This window comes from Pleurodeles waltl, chromosome 12 (assembly GCF_031143425.1).
Source record: "Pleurodeles waltl isolate 20211129_DDA chromosome 12, aPleWal1.hap1.20221129, whole genome shotgun sequence".
Lineage (NCBI taxonomy): Eukaryota > Metazoa > Chordata > Amphibia > Caudata > Salamandridae > Pleurodeles > Pleurodeles waltl.
The window spans coordinates 48977395-48987662 of record NC_090451.1 but is presented as its reverse complement, the minus strand read 5'-3'; the positions used below and the strand labels follow the sequence as shown (position 1 = coordinate 48987662).

Below are 10268 nucleotides of genomic sequence, written 5' to 3'. Positions count from 1 at the left end.
CAACGGTGAAACAGTCGCCCTCATCCTCCTCGACCTCTCGGCTGCCTTCGACACCGTCTGTCACCGCACCCTAATCACCCGCTTCCGCTCCACCGGGATCCAAGGCCAGGCCCTGGACTGGATCGCCTCCTTCCTCTCAAACCGATCCCAAAGAGTCTACCTCCCTCAGTTTCGCTCAGACCCCACCGAGATCATCTGCGGCGTACCTCAAGGCTCATCACTCAGCCCGGCACTCTTCAATGTCTACATGAGCCCCCTCGCCGACATCGTACGCAACCACGACATCATCATCACCTCCTACGCCGACGACACCCAACTTATACTCTCCCTCACCAAGGACCCCGCCAGCGCCAAGACCAACCTACAAGAGGGCATGAAGGACGTCGCAGATTGGATGAGGCTCAGCCGCCTAAAGCTGAACTCTGACAAAACGGAAGTCCTCATCCTCGGCAACACCCTGTCCGCTTGGGACGACTCCTGGTGGCCCACGGCCCTCGGCACCGCACAGACCCCCGCAAACCACGCCCGCAACCTCGGCTTCATCTTGGACCCTCTTCTCACCATGACCAAGCAAGTCAACGGCGTGTCCTCCGCCTGCTTCCTCACCCTCCGCATGCTCTGCAAGATCTTCCGCTGGATCCCCGCCGACACTAGAAAAACCGTGACCCACGCCCTCGTCACGAGCCGCCTGGACTACGGCAACACCCTCTATGCTGGGACCACTGCCAAGCTCCAAAAACGCCTGCAACGTATTCAAAACGCCTCGGCCCGCCTCATCCTCGACGTACCCTGCAACAGCCACATCTCCGCACACCTGAAACACCTGCATTGGCTCCCAGTCAGCAAAAGGATCACCTTCCGACTTCTCACCCACGCACACAAAGCCCTCCACAACAAGGGACCGGATTACCTCAACCGTCGCCTCAGCTTCTACGCTCCCACCCGTCTCCTCCGTTCCTCGGGCCTTGCGCTCGCTGCCGTCCCTCGCATCCGCCGTTCCACGGCGGGTGGGAGGTCCTTCTCCTTCCTGGCAGCCAAGACCTGGAACTCCCTCCCCACCAGCCTCAGGACCACTCCGCATTCCAGAGACTCCTAAAAACCTGGCTCTTCGAGCAGCAGTAACCCCCCCCCCCCCTTTTTTTCCCCTAGCGCCTTGAGACCCGCACGGGTGAGTAGCGCGCTTTATAAATATTAATGAAGACACTTTAATAGCATTCCAATGTCATGTGTGTGCCCCTGAAAGTTCAAGCCTAGGGAGCTGGATAAATAAACAGAGAGAGAGAGAGAGCGCGAGAGAGAGCGAGAGCAAAAAATGTATGTATGTATATAAAAAAAAAAAAACTTTTGTGGAAGCACCCAACTTCTGACCAGGCCCGTGCGGTCTTTATCTACATTGTCTCATATCAGCAACACGGACAATGGAGGGGGTGGGACAGTGCTGGGGGTGAGGGTTTTAAGAAGCAACACATGGAAGGGAGAAGGAGCAAAAAGAATAAAGAAACAAACAGAAATAGCACCTTCAATCACAGCGTCATCAGCAGAAGGACAGCAATCGAGCTGAAGCAATCAGTACTTGGTTCATGCTCCAGGCCAAAGAGGAACGGTACTGAATTTTGCTCCAGAGCTTTCGTTTTTATTCATGTCTACTATCAGACTATCTCTTTCATATGATAGAGCAGACGACCAAGAATTTAGAGGGTTTGTGGGATGGGTGAAGATCTTACTATGTATTATAAGGAATAAAATACCTCTGGCATGTATTAAAAGGATATTGCAGGACCTTATCAAGGAACTGCAGGACCTTGTATAGGAACTCGGGTTTGGCCTTGTTCTTCTATGTGGTCGTGGAGCTCCTCAGTTGCTTGCAATATCATTATAATATACAGCACGGGTGTTGTATCGCTTATATAAAGACAAACCTGGACTTTGCAGAAGGAGCGGTGGGATGGAGGCTCAGTAAGGTGAATCTTGGAATTGCCACCACCTTGAGACTTTCTGGGAAAATGTTTGAAAAGAAATTGAAGAAAAACACAGAAATACACATACCCTTGGAGCTCGCAAGCATTCAATAGAGCTGGAGGCCGGGTGTGATCTGGGGAGCCATAGACAATCAGGCAAGATTATCAAATGCGCTCCTGATGACTGCCTAATGGGCAATTCTCACTAGATGTGGAAAAGCGATGTCGGCCACTGAATTAGCTGCTTAAAGTGTTGGGGCTCCCTGCAGTATGTGTTGACGGGCCCCTGAAAATCTCACACCTCACTTTAATGTATAGATCTTAGGTTTGATGGGGGCCCACCTGTGCCACAGGGTCTTGTGTTATGTTTCTGCACTGAACGATTGGATGGGAAACTGTGGTCCATTTTTAGGTATGAAGAAAATATCCCATGCACTGGACGGAGATCATGCCTTACTGATGTTACTATGGACATTTGGAATCTGGTAGCATCTGAAAACATGGCAGAGGAAATGCCTACCAGTTATATGATATGGCACTGTGTGGTGGGGGAAGGGGGATTTCCTGCACCTCCATCATGCAAACAGGACAGCCTTCTTCATTCCCCCTGCTTACTTCCAACTTTAGGACAACTTCCTAAACTTACACAAAGATCAAGGGTTCTCATCCCATCAGGCCTGCGTTTTTTTTAATTGTTTTATAAAGAGTCCCCGTACCACATTGGCCACTCTCAGCTTACAAAGCAATCTTTACTTGGCTATGATACCAATTTGTTTCCCAGGTACTGAACTACTGTCTTTTATTCTTTATTTCTAAGATCTATTGCCATGATATATTCTTGGACTGCGGCCTGACTTTTAAAGGATAGGGTGTTAATTGTACCACATACATTGGTGTACGGGTCACAATCTCATGCAGTGGAATAGGACATTCCATTACACAAGGATTCTGAACATCATTATTTGAAACCAGTAACAGAGGTAATCAGGGTTTATGTATTACAACTGACTGGTACAATGAATAAACTACTGAAACACTTAACAATATTATCCTATTGAAAGCCTTAGAAAAGCTCCAAGAAGGAGTGAAATTCATGTTACCTTTGACGGCGCAGATAGAATACTTATTTATTTTTGTATTGTCAAAGGTGACATGGCAAACCTTGGGAAATCTGGTATGCTTGTGAAAAATGGAAGCTGTGTGTATTTTGATGTGTGTAACAAGACAATCATTTTGAAAGATGTGGATTAAGGTAAAAAAAAAGTCACTGGGTGATTAACAACATAAATGTGAGATTGTATGAATGGAACATAAATCATTCAAAGACATTTGTAAAAACCTTGAAATCAGATTAGAATCCTGATCAAATAAAGATTGGCACTTACATGAATAGAAACTTATGGGCTTATCCAGGGTTTTAAAAAATAAGGATATTTACATGTATTCTTTGTGAAAGATACACAAAGACGTGCCCCCACACCTTCAAATTCAAGGGAAACTTGTTTTTTCAAGAAAGCAGACCTTCATTTTTTAAGTTTAGTAACATATACAGCCTACTGGCTCCTTAATACTCAGATTTGATTTATCGACTCGTCTTCTGGACTTGCCCCCTCCCACTACTGAAGAGTTCTTAAGAGACTGCGTTGAAGGTGTCTCTAAGCAGCTTGGCTTGTATAAGGTCCTGGGAAAACCCACTACATCCTTCATGATAAACATAAGTACACAGTTCTCCAATTGCTTAATTTGTCATATTATATGTTCACTCAACAATAGCCATAAATAAACATATATTACTTGAACTTGAACTTGTCGACTGCATTGGCCATGTGCCGGGGATTGTTGTAACATCGGTAGTAATTTCGGTCGTCCATGGGGATGATGTCTATGTCCGAAAAGATGAAGCAGTTGTAATCATAGTCCTTCAAAGCCTCTGCGAAGCCCACGTTCAGCAGTTTCGCTCGGTTAAACGTTGCGTTACCATGCTGAAATTTTACAAATATATTAAACTTAAAGTGCGTTTTAGGTACTGAAAGACATTCTTATTCCCTAATCCTCTTACCTTGCTGTGTCCATTTCTACCCTGAAACTAATCCCAGGCACTTTAATAAGGCAACAGTTATGAAAAGAAAATTGGAGAAATTGTTCCGCATGGTGACAGCCATGTTACCTGCCACCATAATGGAAGACTGGACTATACAGAGAGCTGGTCAGGTTAACACATCTCAACCTCTCTTGGACCCTTGTTAGAGACCTGGTCAGCCATCTTTTATTAGGAAGGATGCTCCATACAACATTAAAGAATTGGACACCCTCACCTATTACCTGCAATTTTATAACCTGTAGGAACCATTTTTATAATGCTTGTATTAAAACTATTCCGCTAATAACTGTTCTTAAGAATTTATGGGATTTTCTCTGTGACCATTCGTATGTAAACATCTTTTATGCAGTAGGAAACTCTTTGCATGGAAACAGCTTTACCCCCAATGAGTCGGGGTTCCTCTATATAAAACTGCAACATAAATAGATAAATCAGATGAATAAACAAATACAATTGTGAGAAGCAGGTAGTGGTTTGTCTGTTGCCTACAGCATATAATTTCTCTGACTTATTACATTTAATTTTGACTAAATATGTTTCAACTATGAATCAAAACTAATCTTTACAATTCAAGTGGAATTTCCCCAGAGAATTGCATTTTTTGAATTGAGGAAACACATACCTACAATTTAACTGATGATAAAGGAATGCTGCTTTTTGACTGGGGCCATTAGCCCTTAGCCAGTGGTTAAGAAACTAGTAGACAGGATGAGAGCAAAGCAAGTCGAAGATCTTTATTACCCACCACGTGCTGCATCCCCTCCAATCACCTGCGCTTCGGTGCTTGTGGTACCTGTCGATTGTCCGGTGTGCAATTGTGTTCTAAGCCTCAGATGGGGATAAGGTCTGCTAGAGGATTCTGTAAAGCCATGCTTTCCTTGCATAGTGCCTCCCATTCCAGGTACCCAACTTTTGGAGACAGCTCTACTGGTAAGATGGAGGATGATCTCACATGATGGTGAGCAACTCTCAGGGGGTGGGGGCTTCACGGATTTTGGCTAGTAAGAGTCCACCTTGAAATCATATATGCGTGGGGGATCTATAAGCTCAAAGGGGACAGTAGATGTAGCAAGATCTACTTGTTTAGATAGGTGGTGATGCCGGCAGCTTTTTTCCTAGAAGAATTGGGATTGGATGGCCGACATAGCCAGGTAGGTTGCTATGGGCCTGTTAATCATTTATTTATTTTTCTGCTTATTTAGAATGTCTATCTAGCACTGCTGCAACCTAAGGTATTAAAGCACTTCACATTTAATGTTTCTTCCTGTACAAAAAAAGAAAGTCTATTTTTTATTTAGGTTACGTGTAAACTGTGAAGATAACTGCCACTGACCTGTTCAATGACATATATCCCGTAGTCGGCCTGCTGTCGCTGCAGGAACTGGTGCATATAGAAGAGCCAGAGGGAAAGATGCCACTCCCGTCGGCGGAAAGGGATGACGATGGCGATCCGCTGTCGTGCCTCGCAGTCTGCAGGATTAAAATGGCCTCCCGGGCGGACATTTGGGTACACAAAAACAACTTCTTCAATCGAGATGACCAATGACACATTGATGTTTAGTGGACCAACTGTGATTCAAAGAGATACAAACGTATGGTAAATAAAAATGAAATAAAATAAAAAAAAAATAATAACTTGCTTTCAAGCAGAGATATGCCATTGCTCCCAAAGTCAGTAGATTTTACTTCAAGTCCCATAGGCTGTTGAAAATCAGCCACTCTTTACAAAGGTTTATCTACAACTTTCAGATTTATTTTGAGTGTCTACTGTGATTAAGTAATATTCATGACATTTGCTTTATCACAGTCTTTTCATTTTCACTTTATTTTAAATTATATATATATTTTTTTATCTCAGAGTTTTGCATTGACTTTTCCCACCCACTACTGGTTTAACATTCACTTTTTTCATCATGATATCAAAAGACAAGGGCATCACTGATCTGCGGTAAAGTGTAATGTTTGTGTGCCCTCCAGGCAAAAAGTGTACTTTTGCTTCTGAATTTTAAACAAAGATAGAAAACTATCTTGGTATGAGGCATAGACATTACAAAGCACCCCATGAAGAAGTACGCCAACATTGACTTTTTGTTAGATACATTCTATCCACAGTCTTTCCAGGGATCGACTTTGTTTCTAGGAATTTGAAAAAAACATTTTAGAGTGAGACCTCTTCTACCTATGCTTTACCATCTATTCATGATTTCCTGTGTGATGCAAGGTTTCCTCAACAGCGCCTAAGGGTGGATAAAACTTAAGTTTCAGCACATATTTTCAATGCTAACTAATTCCGTCAGTTACAATGCATTTTTGAAGATCTGTAAAGTTTGCAAAACCTCTGTTAAAGGCAAAGTAATATTTCAATAAACACCTCATGTATAGAAAGTTTTTTGTGGAGATTTGTTTTGCAAAACTGACTTCCTTAAGAATTTAATAGTAAGATGTCATATTTGCAACCCTTATAATGGTTATAAAGTTTTTTAAATTTTTTTTGTTTTTTTTAAACAACTTCACAGAGCTTTCAAATTAAGTCCTTTGAAACCTCTCGCAGCCCTATTTTGAACCTAAATCACAACCACCATGTAGTCACATTTCTGGCAATCCTGGTGGCCAAGGATGTGCTCTCTCCCCACCCAAAAAAAGATACAGGCAGAACTGCTTCAAACTTCTGCTCGCCAGAAAACTAGAAAATTGTTATTGGGATTGCCTGAGGACATGTGTCTAGTAATTGTCTTTATTCAGGCTAGGCCTGAGCAAATATGTACTAGCATTTATTTGTCTACATCAGTTACAGGAACATGTTGTACACTAGACAAATTATTAAACCACTTTAGGCAAGATGCCCAGCTGGTGGTGTATTATAGATTAAGATCTAAAGACCACAAGTGAGAATTAGAAAAGGTTGAAGTCTGAGTAACTGGCTGCATGAGTTGCTTCAAACAGCGGACAGCATTATTGCAACAAAAAGCATTACCTTATAAGAGAATTACATTAACTCTTATTAAAAACACCAAGGTGCAACACTCCAGGAGACAGTCAAAATATAAGTATGAAGATTCTTTAGAAGCTAGTTTATGCTGGAAAAACAATCACTTGGGATACATTCCTTCTCGTGGTTTCTGTTAGCACCCTCTACAGGAAAATTGACAAAGTAGTAAAAATCATTGTACTGTTAAAATATTCTTATATGTAGTATATCCATAACCACATTTGTACTACACTGTCTGGTGCAATATAAACATTTAACCTCAGGAAGTTCCATAGTAGAAGCTGCTTTTCTGCATTTGAATGCACCAGGTTTAAAATTTCAAAATAGCCATTAAGAGACCAACCCACTAAAAATCAGAAATGGTACCATTCTTACTACTTCCCTACAGTTGCATTTTTCCATATTCACAAATCTTAAATACTAATATGAGCAGGTGCTTAAACATGCGACTGTGAATCTGCATTGTGAAACGTTTGTTGCAAGGAAATGAGAATGCTTGGGCAATTTCACAAGCCTATTTTTCTTTTATTTTTTCTTGAATCTGGCAAAATGTTTCCCATCTTGGAGGTCTCTTCCACGCTCCTTCAAGAATCAAAATTCTTGGTTGCACAGCATAAATTTGTTTTTCTCTCAAATTTATTTTCACAGACTTGGTACCTTCACACCACCTTGTGGTTGCTAAGCAGACATGAGGCTGGTGGCTGCTTCAAGAGTACTGAGCTCAACGGGTGCAGGTAACAAGTAAAGCCATGACAGCAGCTGAGGATGGCAGGTTGCTCGACATAGATGTTAAAAAGGCAAGTGTGTTGATGTGAGCACTGGGGACCAGGAGGAGCCATCTAATGGCAAGAACAAGGTGGCAATGAACGTGCAGCAATCATTCTGATCTGTAGAGACCGTGCCTTGCCCGTGGGACACCTCTGGGTGCCGGGCTCTCAGGAAGAAGATATAGTGAAGTTGTGAAATGCAACTGATAGAGCAAGAAGACATCTTCAAACAGCCTCCTTCATAACTTTGAGGACCAGGAACCAGAAGCGACCCACGTGCCCTTGAAGTGGGCCAGTCTGTGAGGGGAAAACTGTTCTCCCCCCCCACCCCCCCCCCCACCCCCCCAACCAGACCTGAATCTCTAACATCCACCAGCAATAGCTGTTCTAGAAAGTTTATTATTAATGATGTCAGCTGGGTTGTGAGATCTACTGCAACATTCACTGGAAGGCCTCTCTAAGGGGGGCTGAAAAGGGCAGACGTTTGTACCACACTGAAGAGTTTGTAATACACAGTCTTGAGAAGACCCAGCAAAAAAAAGCCCTTCTTATATCTCCAGTGAATGCCCAACCACGCGTGCCTGCCCCGGAGCAGTTCACACTGGGTTGGTGGCCACCACAGGTGAGCGCAATGGTTGCTCTGCTCATCTTTGGCAGGACACCCAATGGAATCTCAAAAAGTGCATAGAAAAAATGGAAACGCAGTGGTGAGCTCAGAGAGGAGAGTTACTTCCTTCACACACACTAGAGTCCATTGTTGTGGAGCATGGGTACTCACAAATATATTCCCAGGGGCCGCACTGTTTGCCCTTTGATGTGACCAAGGGCCGCATTGCTGCCAGCAGGGTGGCGGTCGGAGGGCTGGGGGTAGGGCGGGGTAGTGGTAAAGTGTGTGTGGGCAAGTGAAGCATATACATCTAGCGTCTGAATTGCCCAATGTGAAACCAGAGACTTGGGTATAAATCCCGGCTTCTCCACTTAACCAAATTGTGTGATCCTAGGCAAATGTTTTATTTCACTTTACCTCCTTTTTTCGTTTTTCTTCATCATCACACATAAGAACCTTGAAATATGTCTTCAGGATGTATGCTGTATAAAACCTTCTGTGTCTGATTTAATAAACTATAATGTTGTTCATGTTTTATAGAAACCCAGCCCTCCCGAAGAGTTCACATAACAACTGACTTGCCTTTTAGTTCACATTGTTGTCAGGGTATGGAAGTGGATGAAAGTTTCCAAATTCATGTTTGAAACTATGACTTTAAAAAATACTTATCAATGCAGTGATATAATGTTGTGTACTAAGGCGAAAGGGTTCTGCAGATTAATGAAATGCACTGTTTGAATTTCACACAGATAATACTTTTATATTTTTGCTGCAAGATGTCATTTATAATGAAGGTGTTTCTAAAGTTAAGAGTTCCAGAACACCCTAGTTACTCCTTTTCCTTAACTTCAATTAGACGCCAAATAAATACTTGTCTGTTTATTTTACAATTTTTAGCGCTAGTGCGGAGTCGAATAAACAGCAGCCCAGCGCTGCTTTTGACCTGGGGGCCGCATGTAAATGTCAGGAGGGCCGCACTTTGAGTATCACTGTTGTGGAGTGTACCATCTTGTACCACTCAAGATCCAGTATAGTACCAGAAAACGTGCAAAAGACCACGCTTCCCCACAAATGATGCAGATGTGCTACAGCGATGCTTTGAAGACCACAGATCTTATAGAAAGCCAGGGTATCGGCCTGCTCGTTGAAGAAACCTCAGGGTCATTTTTGTTACTTTCTTTTAGGAAAGTTGTAACTCTACATCCATTAGGGATCAAGGGACTGTTGAGGTGGGATCTCCCCTGCATTGTGCACTGTTCCACTCCCCTGCTCCGAGTCCCCGAATGCTTGTATCCAAGTATCCTGTTTTTGGATTTCAGCCCTTGCCTCACACCAGTGTAATATGTGCACCCAGGCAGAGGTCCGTCCCTTTACACGAGCGAGCCCAGACCTTGAAGGGCGCACCAACCGTGCCCTCGTTGCACAGGCGGCAGCCTACTGTTTGCGTCACGGGATTAGTACAGAGTGGTGGTGGCAACGTGCTGTGCTTTGTGAATACTTACTTCTGACCAGCCATTTGTTATCTGTGTCATAGAAGTGGAGGCCTACTGGCCCATGTCTGTAGAGTTACCCATATCCTAGGACTAACATGCCAAGTCTACGTTGTGCGTGTCTAAATATGTGGCCTGCATGTTAGATGCATTGTGTGTATAAGTGAAACAGAGTAATTGAGGCCCGTGGGGTCCATTGTAGATAGAACTGATGTTTTTTGTCCCAGGCAATAGATGTTTCTGAAGACGGTCTTGAAGCTAAAGTCATGAAACCTAGGTCTAAGAAGGGAAAGAGGAGCCGAGGCTCCTGTAGAAATTAGAGGAGCCATTTTTCTGGGAGTAGCTGTTGATTTGTC

The 10268-nt window shown here is 43.3% G+C and overlaps 1 protein-coding gene across 1 annotated transcript in view; it reads right to left on the bottom strand.

Annotated features, from left to right (window-relative positions):
- Nucleotides 1-10268, bottom strand: part of LOC138267388 (beta-1,4-galactosyltransferase 1-like) — a 167564-nt gene that overhangs the window by 35086 nt on the left and 122210 nt on the right. Inside the window, exons 3-4 of the mRNA XM_069216291.1 lie at nt 5393-5628; nt 3753-3940 (exon numbers count right to left, since the gene is read on the bottom strand). Coding sequence (XP_069072392.1) covers nt 3753-3940; nt 5393-5628 — 424 coding nt within the window. The remainder of the gene's footprint in view (nt 1-3752; nt 3941-5392; nt 5629-10268) is intronic.